The following is a 19392-nucleotide window of genomic DNA, read 5'->3' as shown; positions in this document are numbered from 1 at the left end:
TGAAAATACACCTATTTTACAGGTTGTGGTGTGGTGTTGTTGCTGATACAGAAATCTAAATGATCATTAGAATGTGTCACATTGCAGCAGGTATAGAGCAACACAATGCAGATAGCAGGGGGAGGCAGAAAAGGATTGATTGCACATCATTGTAGAAGACAATACTGATGGCTTTGATCTCATTTTTCAAATGATTTTTTCCCCCTTTGCCTGGAGTTTCTATCAATGATATTTTAACTTTGTGTGAATCTTTACAGGCAGGTATTGAGTGTTACCAGGTCAAAACATGTATATTATAAGCAGAATGTTACAAGCTTGCCTTACTTTGTCTAAGTTGCCTTCAATGTGAGAAACTGCTGGATTGATAATATATACTTTGTGATATTGTGTATATAACAATGTTAGTGATTGGAATACATAACACTGTAAAACTGTATATTTGTTGTTATAAATGTACTAGTTGATAGCGCACAGATTTTTCTTAACATGTAAATGGTTGAATTGGCGTTACCACCACTTTGGGGATTCCCTGTATTACCTGTAGAACCCCAAACGTTGTTTTCAGGGTTTGGTCTAAATCTGGGACTGATCATCTCACCCTTTGGACATTGATTTTTGAATGTGTGACAGCTACAAATGGCATAGGGTCTATATGCTTTTTGTTTTTGGAACAGCTATATTCAGTTATGTTGATGTACTGTACAGTATGTATGTTTGCATTTTCCTATTTCCTAATTCTGTGAATTCTGAATCTACATGTTAACATCATGCACTGGATATTTACATTTGTTCTTAATTGGTAGTTGTGGACAAGTAAAATATTGTTCACACAATGTATTGAGTACGTGTCCTTTCTCAATCCACATCTTCACCTTCTCTCCACATATTTATCTTTAAAAATCTCTAATCTGAAGCATGTTGCTGTTGTTAATGATGAAGATAGTGTTGGGCTACATGTAATAACCAGTAATGGCGGCAGGGGGCGCTACCCCCAACTCCAAACACCACTCCCTTGTTTATTATGGATTGGGGACTCTGGGAAAAGATGGCAGCTTCCTGTCTGTACCTGGGATTTACTTTTCACCAAGGACGCAATCAAAACAGTTGCATGTAGATATCTGCCCAATCGCCTCAAATTCATATATTTGAAAACTTTACTAAGATTTACCATGGAGAAGAGTGGAAGCATCGACAGTCTGGGCTCGAAGCAATCCTCGTCAAGGCAGGCCAGCGTTGATTCATTGTCCAGGTGGGGCTCGTTCAACTAGCTCCCTGTGTAGTCGATTGACAGGAGCTTTTATAGTTATCTAACTACATGCTATCTAAATATGGCGAAAAATTGTCGACAGTGAAGATATTGAATTAAACTAGTGTATTTCAATGAAAGTTGTTGAAGTATCAGCTAAACCTTACTGGGAGATTCGGGTTACAAAAGTCGCCATAGCAGGCAGCCCGAGAAGGTAAACAGTTGGCCCAAGATAGCAGCCTTAGTTTATACGACTAACGTTATCTAGTTAGCTAGACATAATGTCAGATTCCACAGCCATCTAGTCTGGGTACAAATAGCCCATGGGACTGGAAATCAGAGAGGGTCTGTAACATACAGAGTGGATCTATTCTCCAGTCCCCTGGGCTAGGTGCCAGCCATTTAGTTTCTGCTTTGGCGAACACGGATGTCAAATGAACAAGCAATTTTGGTATGGTATTATTTCTCACTGGTCATTATCCTATAGTACACGTATTCTGCAATTCTGTTGACAGTACGTCCACGTCTCGTTCTGACCGGTCCACTCACGCTGCCAAGACCCCCTATGCGATGTCTTCTGACAATGTGTCCACCTCAACAGAGTTCTCCCCAGAACTACGGGTTGGTACATGGCTTTTCACCTGTAACTTTACATAGATTCAGTTCTACTAATGTAGCAATAGCATCTTAAACATGTCTGCGGTTAACCCTCTCTCTTTTCTCCTAATGATTTCAGGGCAGACCTAAAGCTGCTGCCAAGGTATAGTCTTCCATCCCTCTTCCCTCAAAGATTTGCGTTGGTGTTTAAGTAAAAACAATCAACTTGATTTGTGCTGTTGGCTACTCTGCATGTTTTACCTAAACATTGGATATTGTTTTATATACAGGTGCTCAGGGATTCAAACAAAGAAGAACCACAGTTACTACCAAAGGAAAGTGTGCAAGACATGGGTAGGTCATCTCCCCCACCCCCCAGCTATGGGTTATTTTGGGTGTAATGGAATGACCTGCTTCAACTTTTGTTTGTATTTTCTAACAGCCAAAGACGTCACTTACATCTGTCCTTACATCGGTGCACTGAGGGGGACATTGACTGTCACCAACTATAGACTGTTCTTCAGATGCATGGACAGGGTATGCTTTTCAGCTTTCGATTTGTCTCCATTCCACTCTTCAGGATGTCAAATCAGTGTTCATATTATTTCCTTTGTCTCCTAGGAACCAGCGTTTGTGCTGGACTTGCCCCTGGGGGTAGTGAGCCGTGTGGAGAAGATAGGAGGTGCATCTAGCCGTGGTGAGGTCTCCTACGGGCTGGTCTGCAAGGTGAGCAGTGACCACCAAAAAAATGTCTGGAACATCCCTTACCTGCTGTTTATACTAATATATCATCTCTTTGTTGCTCTCAAAGAGAACAGGCATTTTTCGTATTTTTCTTATACTTCAGACTCTAATCACTGCATTCTAGTGCTTCTTCTTTCTCTGAGTGTAAATGACAATGGTTACAGTGACCTGTCACTCTGTCTCCTCAGGATATCCGTAATCTGCGGTTTGCACACAAGCAGATGGAGGACTCACTCAGGAAGTCAATTTTTGAGATCCTGATGAAATTTGCCTTTCCTGTTTCCAATGGTTTGGTGAGTGAGTCACTAGGTCTGTTGCCCATGGTCTGCTACTGTGTACTATAAAGGCCCAGGGCCAACGGACCGACTATGTTTTTCCCTCTGTCATCCACAGCCAATCTTTGCCTTTGAGTATGGGCAGGTCTATCCTGAAAATGGCTGGAAAGTGTATGATGCTCAAGCGGAATACAAAAGACAGGTATTTGGAAGATTTCAAAAATCTGGGCTTTAGGTATAAATTGTTTTAAAATGTTTTTATACTCGTATGTGTGTGTGTAGGGAATACCCAACGAGAGCTGGAGGATAACTAAAGTGAATGATCACTACGAAGTGTGTGACACTTACCCATCAAACCTGGTGGTGCCTGTCAACATACCAGATGAGGAGTTGAAGAGAGTGGCTGCCTTCAGAGCCAAGGGCAGGATACCTGTGAGTTAGCATTTACACTTCACACTGTCCCCACTCTTTAACTGTCTGCGGTACCTCTGTAGTAGTACGCTGATGTAGTACCACGCTGATGTTGTACCTGCGGTCTTGTGTTACTGTCCGTGCCAATGCCTCTGCTGTGGCTCTGCAGGTGCTGTCATGGATTCACCCAGAGAGCCAGGCCACAGTGACCCGCTGTAGTCAGCCCATGGTCGGGGTCAACGGCAAGCGTAGCAAAGACGATGAGAAGTACCTCCAGGCCATCATGGATGCCAACGCTCAGTCCCACAAGCTCTTCATCTTCGATGCCAGGCCTAGCGTCAATGCTGCCGCCAACAAGGTATGTAGTTAGTAATAATAATCATGTTTTATTTTGCGTCAAAGTGCATTTCCCACACACAGTGCCTATACAGTTCAATGCTCAACCCATAGTGTTGTTTTCTTTGGATTTGATTTTGATCTCCTCTCACAGATAATTACATTCTGTAAGTATGAAAACTATTCAGAGTATATTCAATTCCAAGAGATGATGACTACATTCCCTGCGTTCTCCTCAGATGAAAGGGGGTGGCTATGAGAGTGAGGATGCCTATCAGAATGCAGAGCTGGTGTTCTTGGACATCCACAACATCCATGTGATGAGAGAGTCACTGCGCAAGCTGAAGGAGGTGGTCTATCCCAACATCGAGGAGTCCCATTGGCTCTCCAACCTCGAGTCCACTCATTGGCTGGAGCACATCAAGGTGAGGACAGAAGGGAGAGAAAAAAAATCAAGGTTGAGATTATTTGTTGAACCTGTCTGTCTGTTCCCTGTGTAGCTGATCCTGGCTGGGGCGCTGCGTATTGCAGACAAGGTGGAGTCTGGGAAGACTTCAGTGGTGGTTCACTGCAGTGATGGATGGGACCGTACTGCCCAGCTCACCTCCCTGGCCATGCTGATGCTGGACGGACACTACCGCACAATCCGTGGCTTCCAGGTGCTGCTGGAGAAAGAGTGGCTGAGCTTTGGCCACCGCTTCCAGCTAGTAAATAAGCCTTTACTCCCTCTCACTGTGTAGTGTTCCTTATACCAAGCTAAAACACTTGGGACACATTCTCTTGATTATTCAGTTACGTTTTGGAAATGCTTGGGACATTCTAATGTGGTAAGAGAAGTTAAAATGGTTTGAAATTTCCTCATTTCCTGACTCACATGGGTCAACCATCGCCATGGCACAGCTTTACCCTTCTTGTGTTTTGTTCAGCCATTACGGTCACTTGACTTTCTGTTCTTCTCCCTCCTTCCCCATTCTCCTTCCAGAGGATCGGTCATGGGGATAAGAACCACACAGACGCAGACCGCTCGCCTGTCTTCCTGCAGTTCATTGACTGTGTGTGGCAGATTACCCGACAGGTGAGGGACATCACTGGTAGGGGGTGTTGATGGGTAGTCATGTGACCTGAGCAGAAAAAATTCCAGGCTTAGTAATAAAGTACACATTACACATGGGATGATTTACTGATGTACATAATCCCTCCGGATTCTCCTGATCGTATATGGATTATAATTGAACTGTTCCTGTCTAGTTTCCTGCAGCCTTTGAGTTCAACGAGTACTTCCTGGTCACCATCCTGGACCACATGTACAGCTGCCTGTTTGGGACATTCATGTGTAACAGTGAACAGCAAAGGGTGAAGGAGGTGAGAGTACAGACTATGTTAGGTTTAAACACCACTTGGATGGAGTGCAATTCAGAAAACCTGAAACTAAACTCAATGTTTATTTGACTGTCTCTCATGGATGACATTTCATACACAGTTGTCATAACAGTGCTAATAGGAATATGCTAATGGATATGTTTTATTTGCTAATGTTAAATGCAACATCTCATACATCTAATTGTTCTGTAGGAGCTGCCTAAGAAGACAGTTTCTCTGTGGGCCTACATCAACAGCCAGCTAGAGGAGTTCACCAACCCTCTTTATGTCAACTATTCCAACCATGTGCTGTTCCCAGTGGTCAGCATGCGCCACCTGGAGCTCTGGGTGGGATACTACATCCGCTGGAACCCTCGCATGAGGCCACAGGTCTGGGCAAACTACCTCACTTTCATAGTAGTAGTAATGATGTTGATAGTAGTAATACTGTCCCTCTGAATGAAATTGAGGGGATTATGGATCTCTCTCTGCCCGTTAGTATGTTAGTCACACGCAATACCTCCTACAGCACTGGCCCGATTTCAGGTCTGCGCTCAGGTCTGTTGAACGCTGGTCCGACCAATCTGACAATCTGATTCCATGCTTCAAGATTGCTTCGATCACGTGGATTGGGATTTGTTCCGCATTGCGTCAAACAACAACATTGATGAATACGCTGATTCGGTGAGCAAGTTTATTAGCAAGTGCATCGGCGATGTCATACCCACAGCAACTATTAAAACATTCCCAAACCGGGCCTCCCGGGTGGCGCAGGGGTTAAGGGCTCTGTACTGCAGCGCCAGCTGTGCCACCAGAGACTCTGGGCTTGCGCCCAGGCTCTGTCGTAACAGGCCGCGACCGGGAGGTCCGTGGGGCGACGCACAATTGGCCTAGCGTCGTCCGGGTTAGGGAGGGTTTGGCCGGTAGGGATATCCTTGTCTCATCGCGCACCAGCGACTCCTGTGGTCGGGCCGGCGCAGTGCACGCTAACCAAGGTTGCCAGGTGCACAGTGTTTCCTCCGACACATTGGTGCGGTTGGCTTCCGGGTTGGATGTGCGCTGTGTTAGAAGCAGTGTCGGCTTGGTTGGGTAGTGTATCGGAGGACGCATGACTTTCAATCTTTGTCTCTCCCGAGCCCGTACGGGCGTTGTAGCGATGAGACAAGATAGTAGCTTCTAACAATTGGATACCACGAAATTGGGGAGAAAAAGGGGTAAAAAAATAAAATAATAATATCCCAAACCAGAAACTGTGGATTGATGGAAGCATTCGTGCGAAACTGAAAGCGTGAAACACTGCTTTTAACCAGGGCAAGTTGACCGGAAACATTACTGAATACAAACAGTGTAGCTATTTCCTCAGCAAGGCAATCAAACAAGTCAGTATAGAGACAAAGTAGAGTCGCAATTCAACGGCTCAGACACAAGAGGTATGTGGCAGGGTCTACAGTCAATCACGGATTACAAAAAGAAAACCAGCCCTGTCTCGGACCAGGACGTCTTGCTCCCAGACAGACTAAACTTCTTTGCTCGCTTTGAAGACAATACAGTGCCACTGACATGGCCCGCTACCAAAACCTGCGGACTCTCCTTTACTGCAAACTTCTAAACGTGTTAACTTGTTGTGGATAGGGGGCAGTATTTTCACTTTGGATGAATTGCGTGCCCATAGTGAATGGCATCAAACTCTGTCCTAGATTGCTAATATATGCATATTATTATTACTATTGGATAGAAAACACTCTGAAGTTTCTGAAACTGTTTGAATTATGTCTGTGAGTATAACAGAACTCATAGGGCAGGCAATCTTCCAAACAAGTTTTGAAATTCTGAAAGTTGGGGCAACTTTGACGTCATCGCCCCCTCCCTTCCCAACAAGTTATGGATCTGGAAACACTTCCTACGCCTTCCACTAGATGTCCTCATTCAGTAGAAAGTGTAATAGAGCATTTGCTGTGAACTTTGACCTAATGGGAGGGAAAATAGTCGGTGTCGCAACAGAATGCCATTTTGCTGTGGCGCATTTCTCTGTGAGTGCTACGGCTGTTCCAATCAGCCCCAGATGAAAACGAATGATCCGGTTGGAACGTTATTGGATATATATGATTATAACATCCTGAAGATTGATTCTGTACTTAGTTTGACCAGTTTATTCGACCTGGAATATATCTTTTGGAAGTTTTCATGCAAGTTATCTTGGACCAGCAGTCAGTTTTTGGGCACGTGAGCTGAAAGTGATAGCAAATGCAGCTTGGACACTAGTATTGGACATTATGGAACAATACAAATTTGATTTGATTTGCCATAAAGATCCGGCATTTACAAAATGGCAGTTTATATGCTTGTTTTAGCATAGTTATGTTCTAGTGTTGACCACTACTGTTTGTGTACCTTCTTCCCAGGAGCCTGTTCACCAGCGCTACAAGGAGCTGCTGGCCAAGCGGGCGGAGCTTCAGAAGAGGGTGGAGGAGCTACAGCGAGACGTGACCAATCGTTCTGCCTCCTCCACTGAGAGGGCTGGCTCGCCCACCCGCTCCATCACTCCCGTTCAGACCTTTGTTTGACAGGGGGCTTATAGAGTAAGGCTAAGGACTGAGGCCTCACAACGATAAGGTGCCATGCCCATAACTAATAGACTGCACTGCAGGGGACTTGCTGTGTCACACATTCCTGCTTAACATGACACACTCCTGTAGAAAGCAACGCAACCACCAAGTGTCTGTAGAAACCATGTATTGGCCTTTGGATGTTCCATCTCACTGCTACTCCAACAGCTGAGTTCGTACAGGGTCAGACCCATAGAAATAGAATAAGAATATGAATGTATATGTCTATGGTCAGAACCCTATGTTGTCTATGCATCAAAAAGACGTGCTGCCTCTGTTTCAGACCACCCATAGACAATAACAGAGGCCTCTAGTGGCCAAAAGGCTGTTTAGCATGGGCAGCATCATTAAGGGCTTCCACCATGCTTCTGCCATTTTAAAGTAGTCAACGTTTTCAAAAGGGTGGGGATTCCTATGGGTTGTAGCCTCAATGGCACTGCCCATGCTGTCACACATGCTATAATGGCACATATATAAATGAGTCCTCTATTTATCTCTGAGACCACCTCACTATAGCCATACTTTACTTCACTGACCTCTGCTACCAGGGTCAAGAGTACTGTAACATATAATGATCATCAAATAATCCCTCACAAGTATGCTATTGCATATCGGCTTAACTACATCCAGTATTAATGCATTAGTTTATTCTAAAGTAATAAGTACACTAAATTATTAATAGGATAAAACAAGTAGCTAATATGCTCAATGAATGTCTTCGTTGTGAAAGCGAGGTGGAGAATTGAAAAAGAAAAAAGACATGCTATTTAAGCTATTTTCTGTTTATTTCTACTTGACATATTCCAAATAGGTTTTGAGGTCAGAAATGTCTGCAAATGGTTTTGAAGCTGAGAAAATAGTTACTGGATGGACACATTTTGACCAAATAGGTATGAATGAATGTGGGTGTATAGTTATGTATGACATTCCATCTGATCAGTATGTTGATTTTTTTTTTACTAGCAAGTTAACTACATATTATTTCCATTCTCTTAGCCTAGGTTGTGTGTACAGTTTATACCATAGACTTTTAGGTTAATACTGAGCTCTGAGTCTCAGTTATAATTAGGTGATAACTTGAGGGCTTTGGTGATGATGATGATGTACGTCACGATGCGGACTGTTTACCCAAAACAGATCAGTAAAATTGACAATGTGCATGACATGGTTTAGTTGAAAGGTCATACCCACAGGTTGTTAATAAATGCTGCATATGTATCGAATAACACATTCTACAGAAACTAGAAACTGAATGCCACAGATGGCACTAACCATTCCTCCATGGAAAATGTTAAGAATCGCCAACAACATGCATCTCACAGGCACAGTGATGTAGAGCTTTGCACTGTTGTTTAAAATAAATAGTCACAACAGGATGTTGTCTTTGAACAGTGATCTGATTACTAACCAGAGGAAAAGTAGTGAGGCTCATTCCCCACTAGCGCAATGATGAAGTGGCTTTTTTCATGGCCTCGCAAGGGCACATCCTTAATCAATATAAATCATTAACTGTTTAACTAATATTTATGTGTTAGTAGAATAATTAATTTGGTAAGAATGTTATGGTCAATTTAATTGTGGGCCATTAACTTAGAACAAGCTGACTACCATGGACTGTAAACCCATGCCTGTCAACAATACACGTTTGACCGCAATATTTTGATAATTTATTTGTTTTTGTTTAAATGTTAATTTGCAAAATTGGAAATAAAACTATTTCTTGTCCTTATATATTATGATCACCAATATATTGTTAGTAGGTAGGTAGACACAACATGACAAAGTACTTTATATTGCCTGTGAACCACAGCATATGGCCCAGCACATCAGCAGTTTATCCAGCCTGGATTTACTTTGCTCTTTGATCCAGGATTGACCCCGGTTGCTGTTGACTTAATTTAATGATAAATAAAAGACCACCACAAATTAAATGTGTGTTGTGAACACAATCTTCAACAGAATTCATAGTACCATTGCATTGCCTAATATTTTCAGAATGACTCTGACAATGTACACAACGGTATGAATATATTGTTCTCTTTTATCCCCAGCCACCTGACAGTGACATTTAATTACATGTAGCAGCTAGCTTTTAGAATTAAAAGATCTAACAGTAATACAGCATATGTACATTCTAGTTACTTTGTTTCCATATTCCTCTTATCACAGTGATACAAATTGAGGCAGCTTAATGGAACTTAATCGCTGTGTTGTTTTGCACTGTGATTGGCTTCTGTGTTTCAAAATACAAAGTCCCGCGCACTAATGATGTGTCATGATTGGCTTCTCTTTCTTTCTTCTGTCGTTGGCCGCATCCGGTTTGAATGACGACGCTGCGGATACAAAAAAAGAGAAAGGGAAAATAGGAATGGCTAGCTAAGAACAGCGAAAAAACTATTTACATTTTACTCTTGTTTATACATTTTGCGGATGCTAGATCAGTATTTTTGACTAACTATGTCAAGTAACTTATGTTAGTTAGCCAACGGAGAGAGATGATATATATTTAAGAATATTTAGCTGTTTATTTAGCATTAGCATAGCTATTATTGGCTAGCTGCAGGCTTAGTTAGCTAACGTTAGTTACCAAGGAAATTGTTTGACAACACATTGTCTGGGTGACTAGCTATTTCACTCTATTTGTTTTTATCTTTGACTTTTTCTTGATCTTGGTGAAAATGGCAACATCGGCCCTGTACGCGTGTACGAAGTGTAACCAGCGGTATCCTTTCGAAGAACTGTCGCAGGGACAGCAACTGTGCAAGGTTTGGACTGGAAGTGTTTGGGTGATAGCTAGCTAGTTAACTAGCACCACATTTTGCAATATGAATAGATTACAAAGCAACTGCTACAGGCTCATATGCATTTCGACTGCTCCCTGGATGTTTAATTATAAGGTCTCTGGCCACATTCAGCACTTATCGCAAGCGATGGCTTTGATAGATTATGTAACAACAAACTATTATCCTTGCAGCCTGTCTGGGACGCAAATGGCTACCTTGTTAGATAATGTCACACGCAGGACGATATAATTTATTCGCGAAATGTTTTTTTCTATTCATGCAGTCTGCTGGATGTAGCAGACAAAATAACGTCAGATGAACATTGGTTAACTAGCTAGCTAGATCTTTTCACATTACGTCTCCCATGACCTGTTCATTTAGCATTTGTTTACACTTCATGCCCTTTACAAATAATACAAATTGGATTTATCATCGATGTAGCCACAGCGTCATTGTCTTTAACCTACCGGTAGCTACGAAATTGAATTCTAGGAGGCACAGTGTAGCATCCCTCTTCGCCCAGTAGTGTAGGTTATGTTCCACATAAATTCTTCATGCAAATGTCAAAAATCAAGTTGAAATTTGTGACAAATTATCCCATTTTTGTATTCATGCGGATGCGTTGGAAATGCATATTTCACATTGCCATAATAAGCATACCACACACACATACTGGGCAGAAGGCTTGAAAACCTGTGTCTGAATAAAATGTAAGAACACTATTCCATGCATGGTTAATTATTGTAAACAAATGCATAACACTAAATAACGCCATACAAAGGGGTTTTGACATTTGGGACAAACCAAACTCTCTGATTTAGATTTGAGTGAATTCTTAAAATGTTATGTCCTACATTGTATCTGTTTGCATTTATTTTTAAGCAAATGGCCTTGAACTGCTTTGTTTCTTGTGTCAACAGGAGTGTCGCATCGCTCATCCCATCGTCAAGTGTACATACTGCAGATCAGAGTTTCAGCAGGAGAGGCGAGTTTTGCTCCATCACCTTTACTGTGTATGGTATTGTTATTCCAAAGGCATCACCATGTAATATAGTGATAGCATTGGTTCCAGGATGTTGATGCGATTTCTTTTTCACGTTCTCTATTCCAGCAAAACAAACACAATTTGCAAGAAATGTGCCCAGAATGTAAAGCAGTTTGGGACGGTAAGTTTTGACTTGAATTGACGCCTCTGTTATTTTACAACATGTATTGACTTCGTTATGGTTATGTTTGCCAAATCTTCTGTTCCCCACTCAGCCTAAACCCTGCCAGTATTGTAACATCATTGCTGCTTTCATTGGAACAAAGTGTCAGCGTTGCACTAACTCAGAGAAGAAGTATGGCCCTCCACAGACCTGTGAGCAGTGCAAACAACAGTGTGCATTTGACCGCAAGGAAGAGGGTAGGAGGAAGGTAGGCACACACACCCGCTGCATTGATACCCTAACACATTTTGTCCAGCACTCATGAGATTGCGTATTTACCATTTTCCACTGTCCTGTGTGTGTGTTTTCAGGTGGATGGGAAGCTGCTGTGCTGGCTATGCACTCTGTCCTACCGCCGTGTGCTGCAGAAGACCAAGGAGCAAAGGAAAGGTTTCAGCTCCTCCCACTCCAACTCCTCGCTCAATGAGAAGGACCACCACTCCAGGCAGCATCATCAACACCACCAGCAGCACAGACACAGCAGCTCACATAAGTAGGCCATGGTGCCACAGCCCTATCCTCTAACTGTTAGGCCATTACTTCCTCTGTGATGCGGGTCTTCTGCAGGTCTCTACTCTGTCACAATACTGTACATCTATTGTGCTGAACGAGCACTTTTTGGAAGGATGTTGTGGTCTCTGAGTAATGATGCATGTGTCAGATATTTGAAGGAACATGTTGAAAAAACCTTGGTGTTTGTTCTTTGTATTTTTGTAGACTCAGTGGGAGCCTAAGTCCAGAGCAGGAGCAGGGACTGTGGAAGCAGAGGTAAGACGTACCCCCTCCCGTCTTGATTGACTGTTATGACAAGTCTTTTTGCCTGGTTATACAACTTAGTTGAACTATGGTATACTCTGGGACACTTTACAGGTCTGATGGAGAGCCTCAGTGGCTAAAGTTGTGTGTTGGTTCTCCCCTCAGCCATAAATCGTCTTCGATCCAGAAGGAGACCCCAAAGAAGAAGCCAAAACTGGATGTGAAGCCATCCAACGGGGACAGGTACGAGAGGAGTTTCAATCACATGTAAGGAGTTACAAGCCAGCTCTAACTTTTGAAGTAAACATGGAAAACATCCAGTAGGTTCCTACTGACACTTTTTTGACCTCCATTGTTCTAACACACATCTCTGTGATAGATGCCATCAAGGTGTGTTGGAGCAGGTAATGGTACAAAGTGGGTCAGTGTGAAAGATCTGAGTTAAGGTACTTTCCTTTTTCTGACAACTTTTCTTTCCTGCTCTCTGTCCTCTCTCCCATCAGTAGTTCCATTACCCAATCTATGGATTCTGGAGGAACGGACAACTTTATTCTGATCAGCCAGCTGAAAGAGGAAGTGATGTCATTAAAGAGAATGCTTCAACAGAGGGATCAGACAATACTGGAGAAGGACCGAAAGGTACACACCTAATTGTATCGTCACAGTAATTCATGCCCCTAAACGACCACTGCTGAGACGGGCTGCTCCCAGGTGGTAATGGTAGGCAACAACACATCTGCCACGCTGTTCCTCAACACGGGGAACCCTCAGAGGTGCGTGCTTAGTCCCCTCCTGTACTTCCTCTTTCACCCACGACTACGTGGCCAAGCATGACTCCAACATCATTAAGTTTGCTGACGACACAACGGTGGTAGGCCTGATCACTGACAATGAGACAGCCTATAGGAAGGAGGTCTAAGACCAGGCAGTATGGTGCCAGGACAACAACCTCTCCCTCAATGTGAGCAAGACAAAGGAGCCAATCGTGGACTACAGGAAAAGGAGGGCTGAACACGCCCCCATTCGCATCAACAGGGCTGTAGTGGAGTGGGTCGAGAGCTTCAAGCTCCTTGGTCTCCACATCACCAACAAACTATCATTGTACCAAGAGTTGTGAAGAGGGCATGACAAAGCCTATTCCCCCTCAGGAGAAAAGATTTGGCATGGGTCCTCAAAAAGTTCTACAGCTGCACCATCGAGAGCATCTTGACCCGTTGCATCACTACCTGGTTGGCAACTGTTCTGCATTTGACCATAAGGTGCTACAGAGGGTAGTGCGTATGGCCCAGTACATCGCTGGGGCCAAGCTTCCTGCCATCCAGGACCTATATACTAGGCGGTGTCAGAGGAAGGCCTCAAAATTGTCAGACTCCAGCCACCCAAGTCATAGACTATTGTCTCTGCTACCGCACGGCAAGCGGTACTGGAGCGCCAAGTCTAGGACCAAAAGGCTCCTTAACAGCTTATACCCCCAAGCCATAAGACTGCTGAACAATTATTAAAATGGCCACTCGGACTATTTGCATTGTTTTTACACTGCTGTTACTCACGGTTTATTATCTATGCATAGTCACTTTACCCCTACCTACATGTAGAAATGACCATGACTAACCTGTACCCCCGCACATTGACTCAGTATCCCATTTCATATTGCCTCGTTATTGTTACTTTAGTTGATTTAGTAAATATTTTCTTAACCAACAACGCAGTTAAGAAAATCTAATTAAGGGTTTGTCAGTAAGCATTTCACAGTAAGGTCTACTACACCTGTTGTGTTCGACACATGTGACACACGATTTGATTTGACAAACTGTCCGTTTTGCTATGTTCAATGTGACTTCTGGTCATGTTGTATTCACCAGATCGTCTCCCTCTTTGTTTTTGTCCTTCCAGCTCACAGAACTCAAGGCAGACTTCCAGTACCAGGAATCTAACATGAGGGTTAAGATGAACAACATGGAGAAGGTGCACAAAGAGGCCATGGAACAGCAACAGGTAGAGTAAAAATTACCATATAGACATGAAAAAACAAGACATCTTGTGGGCCCCTAGCTAGGTTTCCATCCAATTGGCTACAGATTCATGTGAATATTCTAAAATCTGCATAAAAGTAATACGCACAATTTCCCATCCAAGATGTTTCCATCAAATTGACTTGTTGGTCATAAAAGGCAGTGCGTGAGGACGTAGTGCACGTAAAAATATATTTTGCGGTTAAATTCCCATGTACCGAATAAATATACAAGTTAAATGGGTATCCATTGCATTTTTAACTCTACTGATCGTTTTCTCTCAACATGTTGCACTCTTATAGTGAATGTGCCCACTCTGGTATTGGCACGTGCACTCTAGCCAACAGCTTGCAGATACAGTGCAGGTATGGCCCACATGTTTTGTTATGGACAAAAGAGCAAGATCATTTTTATTTGTCAAATAGTAAGACTCTTGACATTTTATTGGAGAGGAGCATGAAGCTCAACACCGTGCACTTTCACCACCCTGTGAAGTTCATCATAACTTATTTCATCTGTAGCCTAATAAACTGCATGCTTTCCTGAGTTGTCGTGGGAGGACCTCATATTGCAACATACCTGTTGCTTCTCAAGCACATGGGATTCAAACAACTTTCCTAACAAGTTAGACACAGTAGGATGAACCATACCTTGAGAAAGTATTCATACCCCTTATTCCACATTGTTGTTACAGCCTGAATTCAAAATGGATTAAATATATTTTCTACACACAATACCCCATAATGACAAAGTGAAAACATGTTTCTACATAAGTATTCATACCCCTGAGTCAATACTTTGTAAAAGCACCTTTGGCAGCAAGTACAGCTTTGAGTATCTGGGTAAGTCTGTAAGAGCTTTGCAGACCTGGATTGTGCAACATTTGCCCATTATTTTCAATATTCTACAAGCGCTGTTAAATTGGCTGTTGATTATTGCTAGACAACCATTTTCAGTTCTTGCCGCAGATTTAAGTCAAAACTGTTACTCGGCCAATCAGTCTTCAGGGTAAGAAACTCCAGTGTAGAATTTGGCGTTGTGTTTTAGGTTTTTGTCCTTCTGAAAGGTGAATTAATCTCCCAGTGTCTGGTGGAAAGCAGACTAAACCAGGTTTTCCTCTAGGATTTTTCCTGTGCTTACCTCCATTCTGTAAAAATATTTTCCTGAAACTCCCCCGTCCTTAACGATTACAAGGATACCTATAACATGATCCAGCCACCACTATGCTTAAAAATATGAGTGGTACTCCGTAATGTGTTATATTCAGACAATGTCAAAGACGATAGACTCACCTTCATGGCATACAGCTTCCCTTCATCGTGACCACTGTTCTTTCTGACAAACACTTTCCCATAGGCTAGACAGAGAGGAAACATTGGGAAAGTTGATCACATTTGATTGTAGCCCCTCCCACCCATTCTACCACCCACCACATTTACAATCTTAACTTTTCATTCTAAATGTTCCGCACAAAAAAATAGACATAAATATAGGTATCAGGTCTCCAATAATACTATGGCGCTATCCCGAGTGGTGCAGTGGTCTAAGGCACTGCATCTCAGTACGAGGCGTCCCTACAGTCCCTAGTTTCGAAACCAGGCTGTATCACATCCGGCTGTGATTGGGAGTCCCATAGGGTGGTGCACGATTGGGCCCAGCTTCGTCCAGGTTTTGCCGGAGTATGCAGTCATTGTAAAAAATATATATATTTGACCTTTTTATTTAACTAGGCAAGTCAGTTAAGAACAAATTCTTATTTTCAATGACGGCCTAGGAACAGTGGGCAGAACGATAGATTTGAACCTTGTCAGCTCAGGGGTTTGAACTTGCAACCTTCCGGCTACTAGTCCAATACTCTGCCGCCCCAGGGTAGCCTTAACAATTTGTCCTTAACTGACTTGCCTAGTTAAATCAAGGTTCAATAGAAAATGTAAATAAATAAAAATGGATTTGCCCCAAACATAACTTTGTATTCAGCCTGGCAAGAGTGGCCAAAGGGGTGTTTAGCATCCCCAGTGGCTCTGCAAGTGTGGAGAGGATATTCTCAGCTGCTGGCCTGCTCACCAGTCATCATCACATGAGCCTGAAGCCATAGACTGGCGTAACTCGTTTTTAATACGTAAAAATTGTATTTCATTCTAAGTAAGTCACAGCCTATATGCACAATTTATAGATTCATTATTTAATACAACAAAATGTTTGTCCCTACCAGCCTATTATGTCGCACTCGCAAATGCTTCACAATGTATTTTTTTGTAGGCTATAGCCTTGAAATAATGTCTTTTAAAAATTCATTTTAGTTCCTTCTTAGGCTCCCTGTCTGGCTACTGGCCTATTTAGTGTGTATATGCTGTTTTAATATGACATTTAGTCTATTTGAAATGTTAGCTTCTTTTCATGTTTATTCAAATACTTTTCATTAAAATCCACATGGTTTGGTTGCAATACTTACAAACCAATTGGTAGGTCTAGGCGGTCACAAAAATAGATGGGTGTTGGTTAAATTGTGATTTGAATGGAGGGAATTTGGAGCGGCAGTTTGTTTTTCTGTGAGCGTGGCATGGTTTTTAGGGAAAGACCTGGAGCACCGGCGTGGTGCACCACTCAATGAGTGGGATTTCCAACCGCTCAACTCCCCTCACATGCTCTGGTGGGGAACAGAGAGTAGTAGTCATTTAATAACAATGTGAAACGCATGTTGCACACAGTGAGCCCATGTGACTTGTTAAGCACATTTTGCCATAGCTAAAGGGTTGAATACTTTTTGACTAAAGACTCAATTTAATCCCTTTTTTAAAATTCAGGCTGTAACACAACAAAAATGTGGAGAAAGTCGAGGGGTGTGAATACTTTCTGAAGGCACTATAATCAAACGCTCCTAGGTTGTGGTAAAGGCTTTCATTAAGCATAGATGGTCACATACTCACTTTTCTTTTACTACAGGCCAAAAACCGGGAGCTGCTGAAACAAGTGGCCGCCCTCTCAAAGGGCAAGAAGTTTGACAGGACAGGGAGTTCACTGCTGTTACCGTAACGACAAGCCCACCCAACCACGGCTCAGTGGCTTCATTGTTTTAACACTGTGAAAGCCTGATGCCATTCTACCTTTCCCTCCCTCCTTCCTGTGTTTTCTCAATCATTTTGATCTTTTCAGTTATGTTATTCGTTGGAAAACAGGTGACCATGCTATACATGGAAATCCTCTTTCATGTTGGCATGAAGGCATAAGGACACATCCTCAATTTCAACATGTTTTAAATGTTCTAACCCTAAGTTTTACTCTGCCACTGGAGATGATGTGACTGTGGATGAGGAGAGAGCCTCGTTAACACTGCCAGGGTCCAGCAGCATGTTTTGCGCAAGGTGGATACGATTCTGTCAACATCACAGATCCCACTTGATTTTTTACGGATGTCATGCAATCTTATTTATTCAATTACATTTTGTAGCTTTTGGTCTTTTTCTCACCACATACTCAGCATTGCCCAGGTTTGGGAAATGTTTTTTCTTCAACAGCAACTTTCTCGTAACATATTAATTATATTTTTCTAAATGGACGTAATTATGGAAGAGAAACTCCTCCTTATTGGAGACCCTTCTCAACTTACTATGTATGCAAATGTCACAAGGGTCACTGACAACAGCATTGCTGGCCAGTAGCAGAGACCTCTAGACGTTAAAGTCCAAAAACCATCAACTCTATGAGAGATTTTTAAACTTTGTTTTGTAGAGACACTTCCCGGCTGCCCTCTTTCTCACGGTGACAGCTGTAGTGCTTTGCTGTTTTTCTGTAGTGGAACGATTTGTAATACTGCATGACTTACTGACATACAAGTTAGCATTGTGGTCTCCTGTACTATAATGTAGGGTTTCTCAAATTGGGTTTCACGGGCCCCTGGGGAGGTAATGCAGGAGGTCTGCGGCCAGATCTCAAAATAACAGTTTTTGTTTTAAATTTTAAAAGAAAATCATGAATATTACTAACAGATGAATTATTAAATTAGGTGTGTTGAAGGGATCCGTGGATTAAGTTTAGAGGGTATAATTCAATTTAATATTATTCATCTACGGTTTGTTCTTAACTTTGGGCAGAATGGCCCTGGGAGGCTCACAGGGATATTGGTATCCACAGTACTCCACCAGTTATCTATTTTTCAACTCATTACTTGTCCCCCTCTCACCCAAGAAAATGCAGAACATGAATGCACTGTAATTAAAGTTCTCTCTGCCTCGTAGAAAAATGTGTAGAATTGCAGGACATTAGCTTGTAGGGTATTAGCTTGTATGCTACTTCTTCTCACTCGAGTTGTGTTCTGGTTAAGAGGGGGTCCCTGATGAATTTGGTATGACAAGAGTCCCCGGCCCCAAAAAGTTGAGAACCCCTGCTGTAATGTACTTTTTCAGCCTTTAAAAAAAAAGTTTCTTTTTATACGTGTAAAGGTATTACAGGGATCAGCCTATGTATTTAAAATGTGTAACTTGTATCGGTTTTAGTGAGTGTGTGTGTGTGTCAGGTAAGGCTGGTTAATTATATAAATACATCTGTAGAATACGCTTTTTAAAGGAACGTACCATTTCAGCTCTGCACCAAACTGAGCTGGTTTCATACTGTGGCGTACTGATCACTTTTGTACTTTTTCCAAACCCAATGTTTCAAAAATATTAAATCTGGTTAAACATACGTAGTGTTTTTATTTTACTACCATTATCTCAAGGAGTGGCTCTTTACTATTGGGCCTTTGTAAGCAATCCTTTATAATAGTGTCAAACCCACACAAACACCATTCTAGCCTGGATTTTGCCTGTACTTTTTGCTCTTCCACCAGAGTTGGGTTTTTTGTCAACGGCTATTCCATGTTTAACCACTAGGTAGCACTCGTTAATTTGCTTTACTCTATAAGATCTGACACGCTGACTCAAAGGGCTCGTTTGAGTGGTAAGAATGAAGCACCTGAGTAGATAAATGTCGGGGGACGTGCATCTGCGACAGCCGAGCGTCAGACACTGGTATTTCAACAGCAAGGGTCAGATCAACATGGCAATGTTTTCTTTAGAATGTC

General features: G+C 42.4%; 2 protein-coding genes and 1 long non-coding RNA gene across 7 annotated transcripts; 2 read left to right on the top strand and 1 right to left on the bottom strand.

The window, feature by feature from the left end:
- Positions 1–1013: 1013 nt before the first annotated feature.
- Positions 1014–9303, top strand: LOC115135798 (myotubularin-related protein 2). Of its 2 annotated transcripts, XM_029670884.2 has the most exons (16): positions 1014–1249; positions 1762–1867; positions 1983–2006; positions 2134–2197; positions 2286–2380; positions 2465–2569; positions 2776–2880; positions 2981–3064; positions 3145–3294; positions 3443–3631; positions 3849–4034; positions 4110–4316; positions 4592–4684; positions 4858–4971; positions 5182–5358; positions 7371–9303. In XM_029670884.2, the coding sequence occupies exons 1-16, from the start codon at positions 1170–1172 to the stop codon at positions 7530–7532; spliced, it is 1941 nt and encodes a 646-aa protein (XP_029526744.1). In that variant the 5' UTR covers positions 1014–1169; the 3' UTR covers positions 7533–9303. The 2 variants fall into 2 exon arrangements, with proteins under 2 accessions (XP_029526744.1, XP_029526745.1); XM_029670885.2 differs by lacking the exon at positions 2981–3064.
- LOC135573775 (uncharacterized) lies at positions 8542–11933 on the bottom strand. Its single transcript, XR_010464902.1, has 2 exons — positions 11845–11933; positions 8542–9907 (listed from the first exon to the last, which is right to left on the bottom strand). It is a non-coding gene; the product is annotated as an uncharacterized LOC135573775 (long non-coding RNA).
- On the top strand, positions 9776–19013 carry LOC115135799 (protein FAM76B). Of its 4 annotated transcripts, none has more exons than XM_029670889.2 (10): positions 9776–10339; positions 11278–11342; positions 11469–11523; positions 11618–11773; positions 11877–12058; positions 12283–12333; positions 12487–12564; positions 12828–12960; positions 14215–14316; positions 17277–19013. In XM_029670889.2, the coding sequence occupies exons 1-10, from the start codon at positions 10253–10255 to the stop codon at positions 17364–17366; spliced, it is 999 nt and encodes a 332-aa protein (XP_029526749.1). In that variant the 5' UTR covers positions 9776–10252; the 3' UTR covers positions 17367–19013. The 4 variants fall into 4 exon arrangements, with proteins under 4 accessions (XP_029526749.1, XP_029526748.1, XP_064879739.1 ...); XM_029670888.2 differs by having other exon boundaries at positions 12825–12960; XM_065023667.1 differs by having other exon boundaries at positions 12487–12588; positions 12825–12960.
- Positions 19014–19392: the final 379 nt, after the last annotated feature.

The sequence above is a fragment of the Oncorhynchus nerka genome, linkage group LG10 (assembly GCF_034236695.1).
Source record: "Oncorhynchus nerka isolate Pitt River linkage group LG10, Oner_Uvic_2.0, whole genome shotgun sequence".
Lineage (NCBI taxonomy): Eukaryota > Metazoa > Chordata > Actinopteri > Salmoniformes > Salmonidae > Oncorhynchus > Oncorhynchus nerka.
The sequence above is the reverse complement of the archived record's forward strand: the minus strand, read 5'-3'. Positions and strand labels throughout refer to the sequence as shown.

Excerpts from the sequence above, each read along its gene's own strand:
- LOC115135799 (XM_029670886.2), top strand. The coding sequence starts at position 10,253 with ATGGCAACATCGGCCCTGTACGCGTGTACGAAGTGTAACCAGCGGTAT. Across the intron at positions 10,340-11,277 it reads AGGGACAGCAACTGTGCAAG|GAGTGTCGCATCGCTCATCC; the intron begins GTTTGGACTGGA and ends TTGTGTCAACAG. Across the intron at positions 11,774-11,876 it reads AGGAAGAGGGTAGGAGGAAG|GTGGATGGGAAGCTGCTGTG; the intron begins GTAGGCACACAC and ends GTGTGTTTTCAG.
- LOC115135798 (XM_029670884.2), top strand. The coding sequence starts at position 1,170 with ATGGAGAAGAGTGGAAGCATCGACAGTCTGGGCTCGAAGCAATCCTCG. Across the intron at positions 2,381-2,464 it reads TCTTCAGATGCATGGACAGG|GAACCAGCGTTTGTGCTGGA; the intron begins GTATGCTTTTCA and ends TTTGTCTCCTAG. Across the intron at positions 2,570-2,775 it reads CCTACGGGCTGGTCTGCAAG|GATATCCGTAATCTGCGGTT; the intron begins GTGAGCAGTGAC and ends CTGTCTCCTCAG.